The 26,745-nt window shown below is 42.5% G+C and overlaps 1 protein-coding gene across 8 annotated transcripts in view; it reads left to right on the top strand.

The window, feature by feature from the left end:
* The window catches only part of PEAK1 (pseudopodium enriched atypical kinase 1), a 109,742-nt gene that overhangs the window by 69,453 nt on the left and 13,544 nt on the right, over positions 1 to 26,745 (top strand). For 7 of the 8 annotated variants that reach the window (XM_040077799.1, XM_058422331.1, XM_040077798.1 and 4 more), the window contains 4 exons: positions 4,552 to 7,818; positions 14,095 to 14,211; positions 16,048 to 16,244; positions 23,378 to 24,126. In XM_040077799.1, the coding sequence (XP_039933733.1) occupies positions 4,664 to 7,818; positions 14,095 to 14,211; positions 16,048 to 16,244; positions 23,378 to 24,126 (4,218 nt within the window). In that variant the 5' untranslated portion in view covers positions 4,552 to 4,663. The remainder of the gene's footprint in view (positions 1 to 4,551; positions 7,819 to 14,094; positions 14,212 to 16,047; positions 16,245 to 23,377; positions 24,127 to 26,745) is intronic. The other variant, XM_040077804.1, reaches the window with a different exon arrangement.

Raw genomic sequence — 26,745 nt, 5'->3', positions numbered from 1 at the left:
CACTTTTTCCTTGCTACGTGAGACTTGCACCGTGGTTTATGATGATCAGTGACTGTCCAGATGCCTGTAAGTGGTTCAGACAAACCACAAAGCCGTGGTGGTTTTGTGGCCTTTGGGCACTCCCGTGTCGGAAGCCCAGGTTGAATTCCCACTGCTGATTTTTTCAGTCTGAGGACAGGCTTGGCAGTGGTGGGAGGTTTGTGGTTGTGCAGCAGCCCTGACTGGACTGGTGCCGAAGAAGGCTGATCAATGCAGTTTATTCTGCAGCGTAGAAATTGCAGCCCCATTGTCAGGGACAACGGCACTAAAGGTAAATGGATTTTCCCTGGAAGAGGACGAACTGAAGGAAAGCTGTGCCAGGGTGTGGCGATCCCAGAGGAGACCAGAGGGTGCTGGTTACCAGCTCAGGAAAATCCCAGCCCTTCAGTGAGGGGAGATTTTTGCAGCACACAGCATTGCAAACACGTCTAATAGGTGCATTCATTTTCATATGCTCGTTCATTGAGCAGACCTGATTAATTAGTGCGTGTCACCATCTGGTACTTACTGAGACTATTCATTTTTAAAATGTTGAAATTGTAGGGAATGTTGCACACCAATTAAGTTCTTTTTAATTGGATTATTTTAGTATAAAGTATTACTGGAGAAGGCCTTCATTGTGATTCAGCCAGCATGCATCCAAAGGAGACCTGCCAGCCTGAAATTACCTAGAAGAGAGGCAAAATGCCTGAAATGCATGTTTTATTACTATCTTCATGCACTCAGCAAAGATGATGTCAACAAATAAAAGAGCCACAGAGACATTTCTGCATTGCTGTGCAAGCTTCCTGACACGAGGGTATCTCAGCTGATCCCTGCTTCATCTTAGCACTGCAACTCCAAATCTGTCATCTTCCTCTGACCAGAAAACTGAAATATGCTGTTGCCTTCCTGACTGCTTGATACCAACGCAACAGGGCCAGGCTGGGTCCTCCTGTGCACAGCTGTGTACCTGCTGGAATGAGGAGCATTGGTGTCATATACACAAAGAATGATTTGGCCTTTAAGGCTGGTAAATTATCTGTGCTGACTCAACCATTTAGTGAATGAAGTATCAGAATCTGCTGTTGGGAGCAGAAGTTGTCTGTCTCTACTTGCTCCTGACACTGACTCACTGGGTGAATTTTAGTTCCTTAACGTCACTGCACTGCAGTGGTTCCCCATATAAATTGTGAATAGTTCTGTTTATCAACTTACATAAAAGGCTTTGAGATAGAGGGATGAAATGCAGACTGTTGATGTTACGTACTTGCTATTAATAATTTACAAGTCTGATGCTGTTTCATAAGTAACATTTTGTCAGTTCCTTGATTTTGCGTAGATTGAGCATCTTCAAATAAGTTTTGTCATCTGAACTGCTCATTCCAGAAGAGCCAGGAGCTCTGCAGGAGGCACATTCCTGTTCCTTAGCAGGTACATGGAGTGCCAGTGGAAGCAGGGAAGTTAGGGAAGAAAAGACACCCGGTCACTTGCAGCTGGGGAGATCTGAGGTGTGACTGCCTGGATCTCTCGTTACCTTGCTTTGTTTTGGAGATAGTGTAAGAATCCAGCAATGAACAATGTCAGGGTGATTTTTTCCTGCATTTGTGTGCATTTTCAGGCCCTTCCATGGCCTCTGCTGCCCCCTGCCAAGCTGCAGCTGCTGGTGACAGCCCTGGGAGCAACAGCCTACTGAAAGATTTCATTTCTCTTATCACTCCTAATCACTCACCATAATTACCAAACATAATAGGGAATCTGTAGCTGAAAAAATAATTCTTTTTAAAGGAGAGGAAAGCAGCAGAAAGATTGCTTTTAGTTGTTCAGCAAGGAAGAAACTGACATTTTTTTTTTTTGGAATGCAAATGCTTGCTTCAACATATAAAGGTCACTGTGGATTTAATTTGAAATAGCGTAGGAGTGCTTGTGATTTCAAAGTACAAAAGTAGCACAGTGTTGGAATTGTTTTGGTTGTTTCCTTAAGATCCATTTCCTCTAGTTGGAAGGTGGCTGTTTCCTCTGTGGTGCAGCTGCAGGCAGCGTCAGGGCCTGTGACAGGAACTGCTTGTCCTGCTGTGCCTGAGCCAGTTGCAAACCCAGCTGGGCTTCACAGACCCGGGGAGTCAGTGCCTCTTCTGTTCCAGACTGTCACAAGTCATCCTGGGGGTCAGGGCTGTGTTCAAACCAGTCCTGTTGGCTGCTGGAGACCAAAAGAGCTGAAATATCTACACGTGGCTTCTATATATTCTGTGTCCAGGTTCCACATCAGCATTTGCACAATCGCTGGGTGTGTGATTGTTAAGTGTGCACTGCTGGCACATGGGGGAGCGGGGGGTGTGTTCACAGCACAGAGCTGTAGTTGTTACTCCCTCTGGAGAGCTGTGGTTCTGCTGAGTTTCCTGTAGTTCCCATTCTCAGGTTGAGTGTAAGCCTCCTCTGGCTTAGAGGAATCGGTGTCAGAGCGAAGGAGAGTGACCTGTGTGTGGCACAGGCCGTGCAGCACATCGGCATGGAGCCACAGGCAGGTGGGCACTGCAGAGCTTCCTCAGTGCTCCCCTGTTCCTAGCAGGAAATGTTTAGCCTGGGACACCATAAAGCTGCCTGCCTTGTGATGGGATTCCAGAGCAAGTGCAGCTTATGCAGTTTCAGAGAAATAAGATCACACGGGTAAATCTTAAAACACACACACAAGCACTAACCTTTTTGTTTAAACTGATTGTTCAAATATATTTTCCAAGAAAGCATTTAGTGTAGATTCCCATTAGTGTAACTTTACTCCTTTTGTTTGTTGGACACATGAAAAGAGGGAGCTAACCAGAGTATAAAATTCTTGCACATGCTCTCTCTCTGGTTTTAGGAGAACTATTTCTTAATGTAATTTTTCTGCTTACAATATATGGCCTTGCAAAGTGTTGAAGCAACAAATCTTGAGAGAGATCGAAAAAGACAGAAAGGCATTTTACTCTTTGTATGTAAAACAAAGTCTAAAAGTTTGGGCAGATCTCAGTCTGGCAGACTTTCTATCTCTTAGGTCATACAGAGAAAGCTTTTGGCAGTGGCTTTTTGGCAAAAAGCTTTGTCTGGAAACATATTTAGTCAGCATATGAAATGTGATAGCCCTGGTAGCACGGCTGTGTCTGCAGGCACTAATAGAGTTAGGCTTCAGCCCCATCTGCTGTTGGATCAGGATTGCTCTGTTGGTTTGCCAGCACAGGACAGCCCTTGCCAAAACACAGAGCGGGACGTGAGGAGACTGACAAACCCCTCCTGGTGTCAGCTCTCCTAATGATCCTGTTGTTTGCCACGCTGATGAAAGCCAGTGGTGCCCATGGAGAATTCCAGCACAGCCTCCCTGCTGCTGAGCTCCCACCATGGGCTCTGTGGGGAGCTGCAGCTGTGCCCGCAGGGGATCAGCGGTGCCTTCTCGGTGTACCTCGGTGAGCAGCAAGGATATTTGCACCCCAAGGCCCGTAAGAATAGAACATTATTCATTTCCAGTGCCCGTGTTTACAGAAGTAACAGCGGACATAGAGATCCTTTCACTTCAGTGAAATGTCTCCGATAATTTGAGTTATGCAACAGTGACAAAGAGAACAGACCTGCGGATTTGGCTCAGAAGGCTTAAAATCTTCAGGCATTAATTCATGAAACTCTCAAATCCTGGATACTCTGGTGACTGTAAAGCACAGAAGATTCATGTTTGATTTTTACTTAAGGCTGATCGTTTCAGGAAATAAAAAGATTCACTTTGAAAGAGATTTTCAGTTCTTCTCCAGTTGTTATTTCTGGAGGAGTTAGGTAGAAAAGCTACATGTGAAACAAATCAGGGACTAAAAATCCTTAGCTTTGTTTTGAGGATATCAGAATGGTTTATTGCCATTGTGGTAAGCAGAAGGAGAAAAAGCAGTGACTTTCTAGAAAGATTTCCACTGTATTTTTAATCTGACTTTTCCAGGACATCAGAACAGCCTATCTGTTCAGCCAAAATACCTCTCCAGTTATCATTTGACTCTGACAAAAAAAGTGCTAAAATGGCAGAGTTTGGGATTGCTTGAACATATTTTCTCACTTAAGCCGAGCTTGTTCACATTCAATGCTAAAACAAATTATCTCAATTGCATTTAGGAGAGTAAACATACTCTTGCTTTTCTATCTCATGTTTGAGTAGTTATGGTGAAAGCATAATGCGTGGTAATCTTCGGGTTTATATCCTCTTCCTGCATTTGTTTTATTGGACAAAATTAAAGGTCAATGGTCCTGAACTAGTCAAGAGAATTACTCTAAATTCTCAGTCATTGCCATTTTTCCCTCTCTCTGCTTTAACATAGGGCTTAGCTGCCAAAGTTTTAATTCTTTATGTATGAGAAGAATGATAGCTGCAATTTGGTTTTGCATTTCGGTTATACAGTTTTGTAAATGAAGACGTCAGCAAAAGGCTACTTGCTCCTTCCGCACTGTCCCTAGTGTGGAAAATATAATGATGAAGCAGGATTTTCCCCATTCTCACCCTCTTTCTGTTTCGTGTTCTTCCAGCATGATCACTGCCCAAGCAAGCGTCCGTACTACATGACCAGAGCGGAGCCACATGGATGAGACCCCTACCATGCACTGAGCAGCACGGCATCAGGCGCAGAGCTCTGGGAAAATGTCTGCTTGCAACACTTTCACTGAGCACGTCTGGAAGCCCGGTGAATGTAAGAACTGCTTCAAGCCCAAGAGCTTGCACCAGTTACCCCCGGTGTCAGAAAAAAAGCCCCTCTCACATGGAAACCTGAAACCCAATGCAAACCAAAGCAACAGCCAGCGCGGGAGGAACGCCGGCAGCTTCCGCCCGCCCGTGGCCAAGAAGCCCACGATAGCTGTGAAACCCACCATGATGGTGGCAGACGGGCAGGGGCTGTGTGGGGAGCTCATCACGCTGGAGCAGTGTGAGAACAAACCCCTGCCTGCGGGGTGGAACCGCAACAAGGCGGTCTTGAACAAAAAACCACTGAACAATAATAACGAGGAGGAGATCGAAGGTTACAGCCATGTTCCTAGGCCTTATGGCAACAGTGAGGGCGTGGGTAAGATACCAAATAATAATAACGGACTGACAGAAGTTTTGAAGGAGATTGCGGGTTTGGATACCACACCTCAGCTCACTGGAAATGAAACGAACTCAAGAGAAACCTTCTTGGGAAGGATAAATAATTGCTACAAAAGATCGTTAGAAAGGAAGATCCCTCCGAGCTGTATGGTGGGTGGAATGAAGGATTCACAGAGTAAGCACGTTATTCTGAGTGGAAGCACTGAAGTCATAAGTAATGAAGGTGGACGTTTCTGTTATCCAGAGTTCTCTAGTGGAGATGAGAGTGAGGATGACACGTTTTTTGGCAGCATGCAGGAAGAGCACGAGAGCTGGGATGAAAGTGATGAAGAGTTGTTAGCAATGGAAATCCGCATGAGGGGCCAACCTCGCTTTGCTAATTTCAGAGCTAACACCCTGTCTCCTGTTCCATTCTGTGTTGACAAAAAATGGAATACCGTGCCCCTTCGGAACAAGTCTCTCCAGCGGATCTGTGCAGTGGATTATGACGACAGTTACGATGAAATTTTAAATGGCTACGGGGAAGAGACTGTGATTCTTTATGGGCAAGAGAGCATGCAGAGCATGGTATCTTCTGATTCTACATCTCCTGATTCTTCTTTGACAGAAGAGTCTCGTTCTGGGACAACCAGCAGTTCTTCCCAGAAGCTCTGCAATGGAGGGTTATCTCCTAGCACTCCTCAGGACCTCAAAGTGATTGAACAAGAATATGAAAGTCTTTGTGACAATCAACAAGTGAAGGACGTGCCAAAAGCACCCAGAAACGCTCTGAAAAGTCTGGAAACTCACAAGGCAGTCCTTGCACTTCGCCTGGAGGAGAAGGATGGCAAAATTGCTGTGCAGACTGATACGCAGGATAATAAAAGTTCTTCAGATGTTCCTGGTCAAGCCGTAACTATTAATTTGGTGCCTGTGGAGGAGCAAGCTAAACCTTACAGAGTGGTGAATATGGAACAACCCGTGTGCAAGCCATACACCGTAGTGGATGTATCAGCTGCCATGACCAGTGAATGTAAAGAGAATCAGACTGAAACCTCAGAAACCAAAAAGGCATCATCTAACCCAAGCTCACCAGTAACTCCGGGCACACCTATTGCATCCTCTGCAGCATCACCAGTACATGTGCACGCTAATCTGAAAAAATCCAGCGCAATCAGATACCAGGAAGTGTGGACTTCTAGCACTAGTCCAAGACAGAAGTTACCTAAGGTGGAACTGATTGGAAACAGCTCAGGACCTTCCATTCCTCCCAGGAAGACAAGCCACAAGTCAGCTCCTACTTCACCAACAGCTACAAACATTTCTTCGAAAACTATCCCAGTTAAGTCTCCTAATTTGTCTGAGATAAAATTCAACAGTTACAACAATGCTGGCATGCCACCTTTTCCTATTATCATTCATGATGAGCCCACTTACGCCAAGAGTTCCAAAAATGCTATTAAAGTTCCTATTGTAATCAATCCAAATGCGTATGATAATCTGGCAATCTATAAAAGTTTTCTAGGGACCAGTGGGGAGCTGTCTGTCAAAGATAAAACTACAAGTGTGATAAGCCATACCTATGAAGAAATAGAAACTGAAAGCAAAGCCACCGAAGCCATAGGCAGCAAGCCCACTGAGTTGCCCCAGGCAAAGGGGGTGGCCAGTAGCCCTGAGTGCAGGCTGGGCTCTGTTGCTCAAAAGGTCCAAGAATTCAACAGCTGCCTCAGTAAAAGCCAGATATCCCCACAGAGAAGTCACAGCGCTGACCACAGCTCCCCATCCCGAGTTCAAAAGGCAATGCACGAGCCTGCAGCAAAAACAGACATAACCCCGGACGGTTCTGTTGGCAGCAGCAGTGGCAGAGAGAATGCAAGCACGGTGCTCTCACAGATCGTGGCTTCTATCCAGCCTCCACAATCTCCTCCAGAAACGCCTCAGTCTGCTCCCAAGTCCTGTAGTGTAGAAGAACTGTATTCCTTACCCCCTGAGGGAGATGCTACTAAAAACACCCTGGTACGACCCAAATCTCTGTTTACATCACAGCCTGAAGCGGAGTCCTCCAAGACGGAAAATGCTGCCATTAAAATGCAGAAAGATCCACTTTCACAGCCAGCTGCCACTCCCTCTCCAAAGCCAGCGCGAGCCACCCCGAGTTCCACGAGTCCCCATGCGGAGCAGGCACCGCCATTCCCCCCTCCACGCTCCACCTCCTCTCCCTACCATGCCAGTAACTTGCTGCAAAGGCATTTCAGCAATTGGGCCAAACCCAACAGCCCCACCAGGTCGACAGAGGCGGAGTCCATCCTGCACTCGGAGGGGCGGCGCCCCGATGCGAAACCCAAACGCTGGATATCCTTCAAGAGCTTCTTCCGCCGCAGGAAAGCTGACGATGAGGAAGAGAGAGAGAAAGACAGGGAGAAAGGGAAGTTGGTGGGTCTGGATGGAACTGTTATACACATGCTGCCCCCTCCTCCAGTGCAGCGGCACCACTGGTTCAGCGAGGCCAAGTCGGACTCCAGCGAGAAGCCGTCGATCGTTTTCATGTACAGGTGTGACCCGGCACAAGCGGAGCCGAGGGCTGAGCTCCCACACAAGGGTGGGGTGGAGTCTGCTATCGCAGAGGCGCTGGCCAAAGACAAGGGAGAAGTGCAGGAAAAGCCTCCAGAGAGCTCGGAAGAGAACGTAGCGAGCCATTCCTCACCACCTCAAGCTCCCAGGAAAATGCCCAGGTACCACTCAGCTGTTTTAGTCACTTACTCAGTTGTGAACTGTCCTGTATATGCTCCTGAAAAGGGAGAGACTAAGGAGTCTTATTACATTAATGCAATTTTTTCAAAGTATATTTATTTTAGGTAACTTAGAGTATATTTTAAAATCTTTCTGTTATGTTAGATACCAGAAAAAATGTAAAACATTTACTAGAAGCAGTACCTGATATTAAGAGTTTGTCTCGCAGGCTCACTAATATGTCACAATAGCCGTGTTCCATTGAATCATATCCATTCTCTTGAATTTCTACTTTAAGAAAGTCTTTCTGTATTATGAAACTTCAGAATTTCTGAGCAGAAATAGAAAGCAACTGTCGATTTCAATAGAAGTGAAGAGATCTGTGACTCACGGAAGATGCTGTGCTAACTTTACCTCACATGCCCAAGAGTTCAACAGATGCTAATTAACCGCACTGCAACATCACTGCAGCACTTCCAAAACAAACCTTGTAAAAAATAATAACATAATAACAGTAATAACAGAATTAGGGTACCTACAAAATAGTATTATCTCTGTCTTGCAAGGCCTTTAACAGCGACTGTGCTTTGTCCCCTGACAGTATTGGATCCAGTAAGAGCTGGTCACATCAGTTACAGTCATGTGGGCAGAGTGAAATTCCCTGAGTGCTGGACCACAGCTGTGGATGCGTTAGAATTTGTCTTCCAATGTTATTACACAAACCAATTCCAAAGTAGCCCCAAACTTGAATTATTTATTTCATTATAACAAAAACCTCACAGGAGGAAATCAAGAATTTTGTGAAGTGTGAGCCCGGAAAATGTATCATGACAGTGTTCTTTGGTTTTCTTTCTCCATATTCTGTACAAGAAAACGGCAACTTTTTTAGCAAAAAACAGTTTTTACATAATAGAGGTTGTGAGCCTAGTGTGAACATAGTTAGAGCTTACCGTAAACTGACTGGCATTAAAGTAAAATAACTTGGTTTTCTTTCTCCATTGTCTACACAGGAAAAGTGCTAGAATAGCCCTTGATAGGAGTGCAGTGTCTAGATTTACCCTAAATGAATTGGTGAGAAGTAGCTGCCTTTAGAGGACAAGTTAAAGGATTGCCAGAGTTTGTGCTCTCAACCCCCTTTACAGGAACCTGCTTTTTTCTCCTGTCTCTGGAGGAAGCTGGAGAAAGTGAGGTTGATGTTGGTTGCGGTGCCACCAGGAGATTCCCCAGCTCCCACCTCTTAGTGCCCCGCTCTTGTGCTGGCAGGACAGTTGCTGTGCTCTGGTGAAGCAGACCAGGGCGGAGATCCAGATGAGAAGGAACTTTGCTGTTGAGCCACATCAGCTGGCTGACGTGCCAAGGGATGGGGCAGGAAGGAGCAGCTGCCGCTCTGGGTGGTGAGAGGGCAGGAACAGCGTGTCAGGGTTCTTGCACTGCCCTGGAGATGGTGCTGTTGGAATGTGTCCTGTTCTCGCGCTGCGCCTGGGATTCCTTCTGCCCTTCCTTGTGAAGGCAGTGGGTCACTGAGCTCTCATTCACTTCTTCCAAAAAGCACGTTTGCTCTTCAGTTTTCTTCAAGTCACGATGGTGTTGGTTAAAACCGTATCTTGGAATTTTCCCCAGTGAAAACTGGAATTTTCCAAATGTTAGGATTGGAGTTTCTTCTTTCTGACAATGTTGTTCCCTAGTTTCTACAAATTTCAAAGAAAATACACTGAGGTGCTGAGTTGTGGGAACACTGGGCAGTGGGTAGCTTTATGCTTCAGTTTTTGTATTCTTGGTGCCTTGAGTTATTTAGGGTTTTTAAATACTTCTTAATGTTGTTAATGAGACCAAGTGAAACCTTATAATGGCACAAAATTGAAGGTTTTTATTGTTGTTTAAGGGGTTTGGCTTCTGTTTTTAGTATCCTGGTGGGTGAGAATCAGGATTTCTAAATGCCATTTTTGCACAAGCAGGAGGCATAACCCATGAGAAGCTATGCTTGTTTTGTGTTAGCCCTCCAGGTATTAGTACAAGGTTAGCTGTAATTCAGGCTAAAATATGTGCATGAAAAAGATGTTTAGAATGTTCAGTTAAGCCTGCAGAGGCTTAGAGGAGAATGGATGACCTGAAGATAGCAATCAGTGAACAGGACACTTCCCTAACTCAGAATGCCAAGAACAGCAAGCCCTCTGAAAAAACAAACCGATGACCTGGAAAACAAGATAAGCTGTAAAAATGTCCGATTACTGGGGGGTCTGGAAAGCAAATTAAATAAAGATACAGCATTTCCTTACTTTGCAATGGATTAAGAAGCTGCTAAAGATTGACCACCCAACCACAAAACAGCTGAAGGTATTTCAAGTTATCACTAGAAAGGTCAGTTTTCCCTTTGAACAACACTTGCAAAATAATCCGTTTTTCAGAAAGCTGAAAATTACCTCTCTTACACAAAGGAACTTGGTTTTGGTTTCTCAGTGTGATTGTTTGTTTGATGGCAGGATGCACCTATGCTGGTTCAAAAGGAACTAGCAAATAATAATATATTAAATGTAAGAAAAATTTGTAGATAGATTAATTTTTGCTAAAAATCAGCAGTCTTGTCAGTTTTAACATTAATAAGAATGAAAACACCTTTAATTCATGAAGCAGCAGTTGTTCTCAGGTGCAAAACCTAAAACTGACCAAAAGATAACATGATATTTCTGGCCTGAGTCACTGTAATTGATGAAGGTGGTACACCACAGTGTGCAATCCATTCATCACAAGTTGAATAAAAAGATCCTTCAAAGGCTTTGTTATCTTATGGATCAGAGTGTTCCTACTGCTCATACCCAGAAGCAACTTGTTCGATTGAGACATTTCCTAAAAACAAAGTGCAGCACAGAGTCCTGCTGCTTCCTTGGCTGTCTTCATAAAGCACATCAGAGCTGAACTAATCTGATCTGGGCACGGCCATCTCCATTTCAAGTTACAGGTTCAACTCAAGAGTTTCCATTCACAGCTGCAAGTCAGCCATAACTTTCCTTTATGGGATCTTTGGGCCAGTCTTGAACGAAGTGAAGATAAAACTCTGTTTTTCCTGAAATACTTCTTTCAGTTAGTGAGGTCTGTGTATTTATTTTGTTCTGGTTCAGATATGGAAGCATTTCTTCATAGCTAAATTTGTGACCACCAATCTAATTCCTAAGTTTGTGCTGATTTTCACAAAAGGATTTGAGCTCATAACGGTAGTGCTGAGCTCCGTATAGAGGAATATGAGTGTTGTGACAGGTCCCTCAGTAGAAACAATGGGAATCACTGTTCTTCAAGAATGTAGTCCTATATTAAGATCAGGATTTCATCCAGAGACAGGCAGGAATAACCACCACTGCCACATTCCACTTTGGCATTGTGACTGATCCAGTCCTGCAGATTCCACAGCTGCTACAGAAACTGCTTGGGAAGATAACAAAATCTGTGAAATCACAGTAGGGCTCTGTTTAAAACAAAGTCCTTCCCAGTTTGGAGGGCCTCTGGTATAACTCTTAGGATGAGGTTCTCACAGGAACCCAGAACCTTTTAGGTACAGCCCAAGTAAATTGATGAGAATTCAAGGATGTTATAGGTGAAAAGAAATTCCTTGCTTGAGCAAGTCTACTGAAATGGGAGAAATTCTCCCTGAAAATTTAAGGTGGATCAGCTCTTCCTTCCTGTCAAATGCACATTAGGGCTTATCTAGGTATCGGCAAGCTTTATCTACCTTACTCAGCAGTTCTTAGCAGTGCTTTTAAAAGTATTAAGTAACTGTCTTCTACCATTTCATCAATTAAAAACCTGATTTTTCTCTAGAACATTTTCCAATTCTAACAGAATTTGAAATTCTGCATGTCCATTAAGCATTAAGTTTGGAAACATTTTATGTGAGAACTTGTAAACACCAAGGACTGTTAAAGATCCAAGTAGAAGGGACTTTACCATTTATTATTTTACAAATTTGGATTCAGAAATGGTAAATTATGTATTATTGTTCTTAACTCCTCTAATACAGTCTGTAAAATGGAAAGACTGAGAACCTAAGATGGATAAAGAAAAATATCTTCTTTATAATGCAGAGTTAATCTGTGAAACTCATTGCCATAAAGTTTCAGTGACACTAAAGAGCTTAGCAGGATGTCTTTACTGGATAATCAAGTGTACTCCCTTTATCCCTGCAAACATCGCATTATACAAGATCTAAAAAAAAAAAAATTCTCAAGCTTCAGGACTAAGCCAGCTTCTCAAAAATCAGAATTAGGAATGAACTTCATGGCTTAGTTGTTTCAGGCTGTCACTTGAGGAGTTTGTTTCAGTTTCCTCTTCAGTGACTATTTGTGGTGGTGAGGGGGGACTGAACTGCAGGAGCCACTGGAATGTTTTCTGTATCCATAGTGCCCTCTGACTGAAGCCTGGGCACTGGTTGTCTCTGCTCAGTGTTTTGTAGGAATAAAGTGGTCTGTGTTCTGAGGAGAAGTTCCTGGGTAAGGTGGCCTCTGACCCCCCTCCAGCCATTAACCTCTGCGTTTTTCCTCAGGCATTATTCAGTCAGTTTGGGCTTTATATTTGCATTATTAGCTTAAAAGTGCAGGGCCTGAGGGCATCTCAAAGCGCTCTCTTTGAAACTAATATAGCTACAAATTACACAGTTGGCTTTTTGTGTGTATAAAACCAAGTCCTCTTCCTTGTCATCTCCAGCTGCACAGCTGCCACTGATCACTGCTGTGTTGATGTCCACTCGGGGAAGGAGATCAGAGAATGAGCTGGCTCCAAGGCCACATCAGCTTTTCTCTGTTTCTGTCACTAATTCCTGCCTCTGGGATTTATGTGTGGTCTTGTACAGAACTGTGTTCCCTCACTTTGACCTCTGGATCTGACCCTAATTCAGGAATACACTCTCACAATCACTTCCTATAAGCGTTCCACTTTATCTCCCTCATATTCACTGCTGTTTAGTAATCACTCTAATAGAGCAGGCATGCTCTGAATAGAGAACACAGGTCACACAAGAGCTGTGATTCCAGTGTCCTCACCAAAATTAACACGCTACACAGGCAGCTTTCTGGATCCTACTGTTCCCAGAAGACCGAGGCGACTTAGACCGCCTCATCTTCTGGCTATCCTCCAAAATCCGTGGAGGAGGAGAGCCTGAAGGAAAGAGCTACAGGCATTTGTCCCTGCAGAAAAATAACACTTACAAAACAGTTCTGAGCCTGTGCACACGTGAATAACAAGTATTTGAATTCAGTGGGGTGTTGTCTGAAGGACAGCCATTTTTATGGCAAGGGTTTTTTTGCTTTTTCTCAGCTTCTTAGGAAAACAGACACGTTTCTCTGCGTGCAGAGGGCTGCTTCCTCCAGTAACTGAATAGTTGTTTAGCTTCAGCCACTTGTGCCCGAGGAGCAGAGTTCTCTACGATAATTAATTTCTGTGAAGTTTGTTTTTGAAATAAAAAAGGGAAGAGAAAAAGACTTGGAGAGAGGAGGCTGCGCCCACTATGGTAGATGCTAAATATGTGCTCTTATGCAAGGCATCAAAGAATCCATCCTGGCAAAATATCTATAAATATCCCAAATAAGGAGATGGCCTTAAGTATGACTTGCTACCAACAAGCAGATAGAAAATTATACTAAGTCAGGCTTTAATGGGTCTAATCTGAGAAAACTGCCTTTTTTATCAGCTGTTCCTCTTTCTTTGAAAAAACTCAAAACAGTTAAAAGATTTTAACTGTTTAGTTCATGAAGCAACTGGGGGTTGGTTCTTGTAGCTCCCTGAGTGAGGATGGTTCCCCCTTTTATTCCTCCTGTGTCCTGCCAGCACCACTGACATTTGCACTGTGTACACGAGCTTGATCTCTCTGTCCTCAGCGTTAAGATCCTGGGAAGCATTTCCCCACGGATTTCACGACCTGACCTCTAACTGCTGTGGTTTTGAGTGGATTCTTTGGAGGCACTGAATACAGATTTGAGATACTCTCTTACTCTTTAACAATAGGCTAGTGTTACTTCCTAAAACTCCTCTGGAGAGCCGAACGTGCTTTTCCTGGAGCAGTGGGCATGAGTAAGGGCATTGCCATCATTCCAGAGCAGTGATGCAGCAGCCGTGCCCCTGTCCGAGCAGGGAGGCAGGGAGGCAGCGCAGGAGTTAAGAAGGCAGGGCTGGATCTGCCTGGCTTCCCGGGGCCTTGGCAGGGCCCAGCCCCCGAAGGTAAACACTAAGGTGCAGTAGGTGTAGCACTCTGTGCAGAGTTCAGCCCTCTCGCTCACAGCTTGCACAACTTGTAGCACACCAGAACACTGTGGAATCAATGGCTCGCCAGAGTTTCAAGACATGATTAAAAGACTCAAGAAGGCCCTGAAAGAATTTCCTTTAATGGGGAATTGTGTGAGTGAGTACAGTGGGTGAGTTGGTATTTTTTTTTTCTTTCTTCCTTTCTAGCTGTTGGTTTACTTTGGCAGAATGCTTCTGAGCTTAGGTTTAGTGTATGTGCTTGCATGTGTCTGGTTTGGAGAATGGGTATGTTCTTACCTCACCAAGTGATACTAAAAAGTTACTTTGAGACGTGATAATTCCTGGTTTGTGGCAATGACAGAACTGTGAAGCTATTAGAATTTACTTCTTCTTAAAGAAAACATTCCTGTTGAGGAATGCAGGTATGTATATTATTTACAGCAACTACAAGCCTTCAGTTAAATTATCCCGAGAGCCTTGTTACCGCTTTAATTTTATATCTGCTTTACTCTGAAATTACTGAGGTTAACTCTTTAATGTGGATATATTTATGGCACACGGAATGTTCTTCACACCATTCCTATGCATGGTACTAAAACCGAACAAGAAATGTTATGCTGATTAAAGATTACATCTTTTTGAACTTAAGCCATTTTTTTCTCTTTTACTAACAAGTTCTAATGAGTTTGGTTTGTGTCAGCCTGCAGTTAAAATTCATGAGTCTGAGCAGAAACAGCATGTGCACACTGCGCCGTCCTGGGTCTTGTCATGCACAATTATTGGCATGCTTGAATCTTTGTACTCGGGGATTGCTACAAGATTGTGTCCCAGGATTTTCAGGATTTTGGCTTTGCCGTAGACATATACCTGTCATTTATGTTAACTCTTTGTGGAAGTTTGAAATCCTTATCACAAAATATAAGTATCTCTACAAATACATGATGTGCTGATGATTTTTTTTTGATGGAAGTGTGTTACTCCCGTCCCTAATGGAAGTCACAAGTAGTTCAAATTCTTGCTGCTGTATTTGATCAGGCTGTAGTAATGAGAACTAGCAAACAGCACATGTGCTCTTGAGATTTGGCCTGTAATAAGTATCTGTTTCTGCAAGTGAGAGAACATAAAGGTATGGAAATATTTTTGCTCTGACATGTTTTTGTGGCATATTATTGATAATTGCTGCTATAGTTTCAATATGATTGTGGGGTTTATTAAATCTCGACATTTTTTTTCATGCATATAATGCATAATTTTTAAATTATACTGCAATAAATATATCCATGGAAACCAACTGAATGCACGATTTTCAGAGTTCTGTGCTTTAAGTCATCACAGTTTGATTAAAACTTCATAACTAAGAGCAGGCACAGAGGAATGTCTTCAGTGCCTTTTCCAGTTGGCCTAATGCGGATGGATTTTAATGCTGAAGAATTTTATATGGGAAAGAGATTATTGGCCTAAATGAGGTCTGTTTCCCAGAGTGTCCGTTCCCAAAATCCTCCCAGTATATGAAAATATATCATTGAACTTTTATGCATTTATTGGGACCTAATCCCCCTTGCTATAGCTTGTTGTATTTGTCTGGGGCACAATTGTTTGCACTGGTAAAAACCACCTTAAACTCTGCTGCTGTCCTGAGTCCCACACATTTCACCCAGAATCATGCCTGCATATTTATCAGTACGGATGTGGATGGCAGTCAAGCTGTAAAACATTTTATTCTACCTTTTATATCAAAGGCATGAACTATTATATATATATAGAGAGAGAGAGAGAGAGTTATAATCACAATAATAGTAACTAACATGTTACTATCTCAGTCACAAGTTGTTTCTTCTCATTACATAAATAAAACCAGTAGATAATTGTCCTTAGAAAAGGAGGGTGGAAGAACTTGCCTCTTTGCCAGTTCATTCCCCGTCCTGAGGCTACTTTGTGCCTGGCCTGGCACTCGGCCAGCAGTGCCCAGCTGGGGTCTCCAGGTGATGCTGTTGTGTTTGTTTCAGTCAAGTGCCCGATGAGCCCACCCTGGAGGAGTTGTCCCCTCGTGTTCCCAGAGCCGTGTTTGTGAAGCAGGACAATGGGGGCAGCGCCTCGGTCATCCCGGTCTCATCCGCCCGCGGGCCGCCAGGGGAGGAAGAGAAGGAAGAAGCTCCAAATTCTCCTGACCTGAGCACCTGCAGTGCTACGTACAGCAATTTAGGTGAGTGGACTCTCACAGAAGAACACTGGAATCGGATCAGATTTTGGATACCTTTCCAGGGTGTGAAGAGACTTTTCTTCTGAACAGCTCAGTACATCTTCATAATGGTAGCTTTTAATGCCTGTTTAATATTGATTTACAGAAAATAAAGACTTATAGTCTCATTCAGAGATCATAACCAAGAAAGTGGAGATTCAACAAACTCAAAGGTTTGTTTTCCTGTAATTTAAAACGGTCTTTTAATTGCCCTTAGAGATAAACATCTCAAATGATTTTAAAAAGAAACATTGTTTTATCTCTTTGGAGGAATTTTTGTCAAAGATGTTTAAAATACAGAGCAAGCTGCCTAATTTCTTTAGAAGGAATAAGTAAAATTCAGTATTTCTCTAAACTTCAGCAAAAGATAGGGCTTTTTATTTTGAAGCATCAATAACTGCTGAAATATTTGTACCCATCTTCTGTTGGCTGAAACTCTTCTTACCCTGTTCTGACCCTTAGTCAGAGAATTTACTTTTGCCCCTTCCCAATGAGATACGAATGTCCTGAAGGTACTGCTCAAAGATTACTGAATCCCTGACTCATTAAAGGGATCCGTGGATGCAGGGCTTCTCTGGAAGATAAGGGAGCAAGGTAAAGCTGCATCTCCTGATGCACAGTGTCAGTATTATCAGCCTAATGTTCTAAAGCGTTTTGATTTGCAGTACTCTGAATTCAGGGATACCTACAGCCAGGTTTTCTCGAACAACAAAACCTCTCATTTATTTACATTCCAGGATATCCGAGTACATTTTTTTGAACATCCCAATCCTGTAAACACAGCAACTTATTAAGCATTTGGCCAAGAATAAACTGATTGTGTTGAGATGGCTCATGAATACAGGGTTTGGCATGTCCACACAGGTTTCAGGGATCAAGGACTAAACTTTAAACCCTCAGGTGCATACACTCCTTAGACATTCAGTGAAAGTGTTGCTTTTTTTTTGCTTAAATGCCAATTAGTGGCAAGCTTATTAGTGCATTCTGCTAGTAAATTGCTTATTAGGTGTTGTTTATAACACATAAGGAGGAAAAATATTCTGTTCAAGTGTAATGCTAACATCTACTGAGAAACTCTTCCTCTAAGGAGGAAAAGTAAAATCTGTATCTTCACGGTGATTAGATCTAATGAATCATTTTCAATTTGGTGAGATATTTATCTGTATCTATATTTGCTGTATTTAGAAGACAGGGACATTACAGACAGAATCCAGGCAGTTAAGGTCTAGCTACATCAGAACTACTTGTACCATGCTTATCCCATGCAGCAAAATACTATCAAACACTGAAAAAGCTTGCCCAGAGAAGTTACGGAATCTGTGTCTGTGGAGATAATTCACAACCCAGCTGGAAATGATCTGGACAACCTGCTCCTGAGTGTCTCAAGAGATCCTTTCCATCAGTCCTGGCCTGTATTAGTGCTGTCCTAAGTTTGAATGTTCCTTTTTAAAACCGTAAAAAAGTCAACCCCAACCAAAGCAATTTATTCAAAACCTTCTCCTCATCATCGGTTCACTTGGAGCTTTGCTGTCTCCAAAGTAACCTTTTGGTGTGAAGGAGTTAAGTCAGCTCTGGGGCTTGCCTGGCTCTGGCTGGGAGTGCTGCCTGTTGGTAGGAGCTGCGCTTCCCTAAATGGCACTGAGCTCCCTGGCTGCCCTTCAAAGGCTTTCTGCTTTATTCAAGCAACCTCACTTTCCAATTCAGATGGCTACAGAGAGGTTTCTAGGTAGGGACAGAGAAGAATCCTACTTGTTTTCACATCTTGCATCACCTAGGCAGCAAAATCTTATCTTTTGTAGAATTAACAAATACCGGTATGTGAAACTGGAAGAAAGGATAATATGAGAAGTTACATCACATTTGACTCTTGCCTCAGCTGCAATTAGAGCGACATGCTAGAGATTGTGGTTTGTAAAATACATCACATGAACATCTCAATTTGCAGCATAATGCACGATGTTCACTTTTGAAACTAGTCTGATACATATTCTGTGTTTTTTATTAAAATATATGTCTCTACTTTGACAACTGTCTAATCTTCAGTTCTGACATGTCACATGGCATGTCATGAACAGAAATAATTGCAAGCCTTGGTAAATTTTCATCTGCAGTCAGGTAATAGTTTATATCAGGTACTGCCCTCAAATATATTTGGTCTGGCCTTCCAAGAGACAAGCCTTACAAAACAGAGGATTCTCCTCCAGGAATCAGGTACAACATAAAAGTGTTGGGGCTTTTATGAGATCCCACTATGATGATAGGATAAGGTGTGTTCCTGGATGCAGAAAAAGGAGGAGACTTGAGTAGGAGGAGAGAGGTCCTTGACTGCCATGGTCACAGTCAGGCCCTGGTGACCACAGTTTAAGAAGAATGTTTTAAAAATTGCACAGGCTCTAAAGAAAAACTTTGCAAATGCCTGGTATTGTAGCAAGCACTTCACAAGAACTAATTCAGAATCTGAATCCATTCAGCTTATCAAAGTAAGAGTCTGGCTTGATCATGGTGTGGATGCTCATGTGGTGAGCAGAACTGTGATGAGGGAGACCTGTGGTATCAACTGTTTAACAAAATCCAGAGGCTGCCACTTAAATCAAGATGAAGAAACAAATGTTCAAATGTGTAAGGGAGGGCCTGGATGTTTCTTTTGTAAGGGGTTCTTTTATTGTTACAGTAGTTAATTCAGGTAAGCTGAATGATGATAAGGAAGACAAAGCCTTCCTTTCCTTTACAAATCTTTAAATTGTTCTCTCTTTGTCTGAATTTGTTGGGGAAATTGACTTGATTGAATTTGCTTGGCTGTAAGTAGATTAAGGTATTCTCAATATACTCAGGATAATATATCTGCCATTGAAAAAAGAATAGGTTATTTCATTATGAGCTGTTTCTCTCTTTACACCTAAAGAAATGGGGGGAAAAGGAGGCTAAGTTTCTAAGCTTTGTGATGGCTGAAATTGGGAAAAAAATCCAAATCACAGCGTCTGCCATGGGGCATTGCCTCAGTCGGTCAGTTAGGCCATGGCAGAAAACAGTGCTCTAGTCAGGCTGTAAATAAGGTAATGAGATCATTGTTGATGAAAACTGACAGTTCAGTGACAGCCAGTGATTATAGCAGCAGTCTGTTGCATTTTGTATAATACATCATTAGCATAGGTAATGTCTAACGTGGTGCAAGGGAGGGTGGGCAGCCAGACCTGACAAGTCACCAAGCAAGCAAGGTGAGGCTTCTCTTAACCTGCTTCTCACAAGAGACCTGTGCCCAGACTCAAATTATTGCTGAGGCACTGGAGGTGCATCACCAATGTCGCTTAACAAATGTTAGCTTTCCTTTGTGTAACATACATCATCATTCCGGTAAGATTTTTGTCTGTTAAATTAACAGTAAATGTGTAAACAATGCAGGATTTAATGCAAATCTGTATGCAGGATAGTTTTATAGCTTAGTGCTATACATGGACAGCATTTATTGGAATTGGGGCTGTGAAGCATGCTGGTAGCTTTTGCAGTGGTTGGAAGGTACTTGATGCATTTGTGGGTTTTTTTCATGGTTTGGTTATTTTTATCAGTCAAGATAAGTGTTTATTAAGGAGTGATGTCAGATTTGATAGTTCCAGCAGCTAACATAAATAGGCTGCAATGCAAAGTCTGGTGATAAATCAGTTACCCAGAAAAATTAAATTTAAATGCCTTTCTCAGAGGTCTTTCAGGGTTTCAGAACTCTGCATGGTGTCTGAAGACTTAAGCATAAATATTTAAATAGTGTATTGAGATTCTATAATGGAAGACCTTATTGAACTGTAGAATTATTTGAAGCTCTCTAGAAAACTGCTGTCTGTAAAGAGGGGTTTTGGGTTTTTTTCTGTCATTGAGCAGTCTGAAATCCACTTCAAAGATCTCTCAGAGTGGTAGCCTAATACTGTCCTGTTCTTCCTTTTCATTTTGGCTCCCAAGAGTGTGGCTCAGGGTGAACTTGCAGTGTTGGAGAGTCTTGCAGTAGGTAAGGAAATGGTAAGTTTAGGCATGCAAGAGGAGAAGGAAAGGATAGGCAAGAAAAAGAAATAATGCTCTTCTAGCATTTCTGTGCAAAAGGACATTCTTATGCCTCTGATAGGGACAACATTTAAGACAACCTTTTTCTTGCTAGGCAATGAATTTATAAAAATTGGGCTGTGTAGTTTCCTGCCACGCTTGGAGAAAGCTGAGCTGGAAAGGCTGGCCCAGTGGCCACGAAAGAAATGTACAGTGTTAGAACTCAGCATAGAAGCAGTGCAGACATGAAACTTTTCAACTGGATAATGCAGATGGGTAGATTTCAATATGGAAAACTTGTTCTTGTGGGAAGAAACGACACTGTAGCACAGCATGTTATACAAACTCATTTTTCTCAGCTGAGAGTACTTGAAACAGTAACTACAGAATGACTGGTACATTCAGTTCTCTGTAACCTGCCACCCCTCCAGACATCTGAAAAAACAACTTCTGGTTATGAAAACCTTCTCCAGTTCTGTTTGGATGTCACAGTGCCAGTAGCTATGCAAAAACAACACTAGTTGCAGTCTCACTCTCCTCTGTATGAATGGCTTTTGGAGGAGAAAAGAAGAGAATCGAGCAGTAACACTGTTATAAATCTTACCTTTCCTGGAGAGGGCCTCTGCTGCTGCTCAGGGCGTGCATCTTGCTCTGATCTGTTTCCTTGTTTCCCTCTAGCCCCTGTGCATCCCTGGGTTAGCAAGTCCCACAAGCAGGGCACGTTAGCAACTTGCCTCCCAAATAGTGTCTCTGTCAAACTGCGGCAGTCAGGCTGTCTCAGCAAAGTGGGGAAGAGGCTGAAGAGGAGAATATAAGCAAGTGATCTTTAGCACAGAGTATTGCTGGGAGAAGTACATAGGTCACAGATTTTGTAAGAGTGAGCAGTTGGGGAAGAGAACACGTTTGCATGAGTAATAGAAATGGATACAAAGTAGAAATTGACTTCTCTCGGGATTAAGCAAGAAGCATCTGGATGTGTGTCTGGCATGCAGACATCAATTCTGGTTTTGACTTGGAATCACACCACACTTCACCTCTGCAAATGGAACTTGGTGACAGAGTTCCTGTAGTGGCCAGCTTGCACCAGAATTCGATGCTGCAGCACAGCAAACACTCACTGCAGTACAAAGGAGCAGTAGGGTCCCCCTGAACCCCCCAAGAGTTACATTTTTTTCATCAGCCTTTACAATGATTTGCAGTCTTCCCTGAATATCAGGTATGTACACAACTGATAGAATTTCCTGGTCAAAACTTGTTTTTTTAAACATTGGAATAGCCAGGCTTATCATTAAATCCATAAGGCTCTTCTGAGGGTTTCTGGAGTTTAAACAAAAGATAGGAGTAGAACTTTCATTTGAGATGTTGTCTCCTTGGAATGAAAAGCAGGCTGCAAGGCTGTTTTGTTTGTGGATACATATAAAAATATGTTCCTCTCCGATCTTCTGAAATTAGGAGGTGTATTTCACTATTCTAACCCAGCTTCGCAGGGTTTGGTACATCCTGAGCATGTGGATTTCGGGTTCTGTAGTGTTCATAAAATCTGTCACAACATATCTTAACATGCAAAGGAAGCTAATATTTCTTTCTTTTCGCAAACTGTAAAGTCATTAATTGTTAATTATGGTGATGTAATTCAGATCTGAATGTTAGATCCCCCTAGTCTGGTTCAGTATTCCAGTTTAGTCCTCTCTGAACAAGGATTTGGTGGGCTTGGCAGTGTTAGGTTAACAGCTGGACTCTGATCTTAGAGGTCTTTTCAGCCTAAATGATTTTATGATTCAGCACATTATAAACAGTGAAATAGTCATAGTGTCTGTTCCCTTACTAGAAAAGCTGCAATTATTCAGAGCATCCATTTCAGGTCTGCTGTTTTCAACTATCAGAGTTTGCTTCCTGCCTTACCATGATAGTGAACCTCCCAGGAAAAGTAGAAAGCTTATAAAATAATTCCTCTGAAAATAGCAGTTGATTGGAAAGATCTCATTTTGATATGAGTAACAACAGTTTAATTGTCCCAGAGCAGTGAGTTTATCATTTGTATTGTGTGTTTATTAGTTTTTATTCTCCTTTATATTATTGCCATTTATTTATTCTGCATTTCCAAGGACTCTGGCACTTATGAAACATAATTGCCCTATAAAAGCCATCCAAAACACATGACAGGAAGTTTATCTTCCCTGGATTCACACAAATGTCTGAAACTAGAAATTCCAAGCTTGTGTGTACATAACTTGCCTTTTGGAACCTCTTGGGTGAAAGCAGGTCTGGTTATCTCTGAACATAACATTTCCAGCAAAGGTACCCATGACAAGTAAGGAATGGAAATGCATTGGAGAAGTTACAGCCAGGGGGAAGGCATGAGAGTTTTAATTGCAGGGTCGAAACTATTTATGTCAAAATAGGATCCTACTCTTGATGGCAACACACTTGTCAACTGGAGTGAAAGTTGGTTTAACTTCCTTGATTTCACTGTGTGAATCTGCTGGAGCAATCCTGACTGCCTGATGTGACCACCAAAGTATCTAAACTGGTATTTGTGTCTGGCAGTTTCTGAGTTCCATTCTAAAACAGGATTTTCAGCCTGTCTAGTACATTTCCCATTTGTTTAATGGACTGTTACCATCCTTAGTTTTAGCACATTTGAATAGAAAGTAAGGAATAATATTGCAGTTAGCTGACTGCAGAAGGAATTACAGGACACTGGGTGTAATTGCTGAAACTGGACTTGGCCAAAGCGTCAAACTGAGGTTTGGTTTTTGCTTGCAGTTCTTGTCATTGATCAGCTGGATGTAAAATGGCAGCACTGATAGCACTGAAGATAATTTCAATATATATGCCAAGGTCAAATCAAGACTGGCTTGATGTAATTAGATATATATGATGATGATTTGGTCATTTACTTTCTAATTAGTTCATCTTTTCACATATGTGTCTAGGGGTTTTGAAATGGGGCGAGGGGTCCTAGTCAGGATTTGGGGGTTTTTTTTGCCTTAAACTTCTTTGCAGAGTGCAAACAGGAGCAGCACATATGAAGTACTTTAATCTTCTCTTACTATTATCTTATTCCACAGGGCAGTCCAGAGCAGCTATGATCCCTCCAAAACAGCCAAGGCAACCCAAGGGAGCTTTGGATGATGCCATTGCCTTTGGAGGGCTGGCAGACCAGGAGACAGTGAACAACTTGCAGCCAACACCACCTCCGCTGCCAAAGAAAACAATTTTGAGAGCTAACACAGAGCCAACTCCCCGAGATCTCCAGAAGCAGGCTCTGGAGAACAACCTGTGCATCATGGCCAATCCCACCTACGACATTGACACTAACTGGGAAGCAAGCAGCGCCTGCTCCTCAGTCAGCCTGGAGCTCAAGGTCCTGGACAATGAGTCGGGAGATTCCTTGGACAGGCCGACAGAGAAACTGAGGGCAACCACCTCAGCAACTAACAGTGTTTCCAGCCTAACCACTATCAGTATTAAGGACCGCTGTTCCAACAGCATGGAGTCCCTGACAGGGAGGCGCCTCTCGCAGGCCAAGCAGGGCCGAGGCATCCAGAAGCCGCAGAGACAAGCACTTTATCGAGGCATCGAAAACAGAGAGGAGGTGGTGGGGAAAATCCGGAGCTTGCACGCTGATTCCCTGAAGAAGCTGGCGCTGAAATGTGAAGACCTGTTCATGGCCGGGCAGAAGGACCAGCTGCGCTTCGGCGTGGACAGCTGGTCGGATTTCCGGCTCACCAGTGACAAGCCGTGCTGCGAGGCGGGCGATGCCGTTTACTACCCCGCGTCTTACGCTAAAGATCCCCTCAACAATTACGCAGTCAAGGTGAGAGGGGCTTGAGAAACGGTAACCCAAGGAATCGGTGGCAAAATGTGACAACAGCCATACGCCACATCCAGTAGTGATAGGGCCTACTGCTGGCAGATGGGTGAGAAGTAAGATTCCCAAGATACAGGCTCTTTCTTTTGTCCAGACCCATCTGTGGCATTGGTGTCTGCTGTTTAATTGCATGTGTTTTTATTGCAGCTCCAACATTAGTGAAAAGAGAAATCAAAGCATCTTAGTTTTTACTATGGTCATAGCTTAATGATATTTTGAAGGAAAAGCTGTATTATTTTAATATGTGTCCGCAGTTTTTTAGAAACTCGCAATAACAAAATCCTTTGATTCACCTGCATCCAGAGGAAATTAAATCATTACTCATAGTTAAGAAAGTTTTCTTAAAAAATGGAAAATTGGTTCTCTCCATTTTCAGAGCCATGTAATTTTAAAGGTAAGTTCTAGGGTAATACACCTTTCTGTTCCCATACAAGGTCTTAGATTTTCACCAGTGCTCATTACCAGCCTTTCAAAAGCTCTGCCTAGCAATCAGTGTTTGCCTTATAAGTTCTTCAACTAACTCATTTAAATAAATAAGATTTACTAGATTTACTGCCAATATATGAGTGCCTAGCTGGCATGTATCTCAGCAGATATTGTTATTTCATGGATTTTTATATAGGTAGTCCTTTCTAAGTGCTGTATCTCTGCATTTTTCAATGCTTATCTGGTAGGAAGATAGCGAGAAGGACAGCTGAGACTCCTAGCACTGTCAGGCTTCCTGTGTGACCTTGAGTAAATCACTGAACTTCTGACTCCTCCTTGTTGAAACTGAGATAAAACATTTATTGCCTGACACAGATGTGTGGGGCCTGAGCTGCTATTCCTTATATTTGACATTCTCACAAGGGTGGTGCTTTATGGGAACAAAATGTTGTTACCACTCCTGCATGACTGTTTACAAGTAAGAGATAAAAAACTGAAAGTTAAGATTGGTGCAGCTAATATGTTTTTCTGAAACCTGAAAAGGTATCTTTTTAATGCAGATATTTGGGTGTAACCATTTATATTGCATTAAGGACTCCTTATTGGAGAAGACGTGAAGTGAAATGAAATATGGACATCTTGGAGCTGCCAAGGAAGAGCCAGGCCGTGAGCGTGTCTGGCAATCAGCTGTGGTTCAGAATCAGCATCTGCCATTGCTCATTGCTGGCTTGGAGGGTTTCTTTTTAATACAATAGTTCAAAAGATTTCCTTCTAGGGCCCAAAGTGGTGTTTTTCTGTATAGGCATGTTTGAGTGATCACTAATGTGATATCTCTTTGCACATCACGGATGTGCCTTTAAAGTATTCCCTGACAGGCAAGATCTGTGTCATTGTTCTGTTATCTCCTGTCCTCCAAAATAGATTTCCCTTGCAGAAAACCAGAGAGAAGGAAGAACAGCAGTGCAACATGGTCAAATAGGTGCTAAATTTTCTTTTTCATAATTCAGATGTCTTAAAAATAGTTCTCTGACTAACAAGGTTTACTGCATTGTAATAGATGTGAGTGAAGTATCCACAAAATCTCCTTGAGCTGGAGGTCACCAGGAACTGTTGTGCTGCTAGGATGAGAGGAAAAGTTCCTTTCGAAAATACCCCCTGGTACTTAATGTGATAGAGGAAGGTGTTAGCCCCAAGTTGATCTTTGACTTATAAGCCATAGGTCTAGGATCAGATTTCTCCAAAAGCTCATAACCACAGATTGCTGTTTCATTACACAGAGATTTGGGGAATTTAGCTTTAACAAATATGCTACTTTTTACTACCAGGGGTGTTTTCTGTGTGAGCCAAATTACATAGTAATCTACCTTCAACAAATAACCTATGTCTTCCTGCCACTTTAAATCCCTCATCCCCGAAACAGGGTGGAAAAAGCAGTGAGATGAAAATTACTGGTGTGCCAATTGAATCCAAAACAGTCTTCCTGTTATTTTGGATCAAGTGTTAGAAATACACTTTGAAAGTGTATCTGGAGCCACATCTCTGGACAGTGTAAATTAATGGAGCTCTTTTGAGTTCTGCAGAACTACCCAAGCAACACTGGCTAACAGTTCAGACAGTGCTTAAGTTTTATGATTTTAATATTAGATTTGAGAAACAATGTCATAATGAAATTTTTTAAATTATTATTCTCTTTGTAGAAAATCAGAGATTCACCCTCAATCAGTGCTAATAGTCTTGATACATAAAATTGGCATTTTCATATTCTATCTCCAAAAATAGAACTACAGAAGCTTTGTTAAAAATTCAGCTTTGACCATTTAACTGCTGCTGAATTAAATTTAGAACAATGAATGATTTGCAGAGGTGAACGTACCAGTGCACTTCTACATTCTGGTGATTTCACCACTAAAAGGCATTCTGATAAATTTGGTGGAGAAAGAGCACAACTTGTTCTGTTGGGCTGGATATGAGAGGAAACATTCATAGGAGTGTGTTGTTTCACAGCACTTTATTATGCTTTTTACTTCAACTCTCACCTAATCTGCTAGTAAACACCCAGTGCAAAAATAGCTGCAGGAAACCATGTGGAAATTATTTTGACTGAAACATTAGAAATAAAACCAGTACATAAGTCGTGAT

Source organism: Hirundo rustica, chromosome 13 (assembly GCF_015227805.2).
Source record: "Hirundo rustica isolate bHirRus1 chromosome 13, bHirRus1.pri.v3, whole genome shotgun sequence".
In the NCBI taxonomy this organism is placed as follows: Eukaryota; Metazoa; Chordata; class Aves; order Passeriformes; family Hirundinidae; genus Hirundo; species Hirundo rustica.
This window is presented reverse-complemented; position numbering and strand designations above follow the sequence as displayed.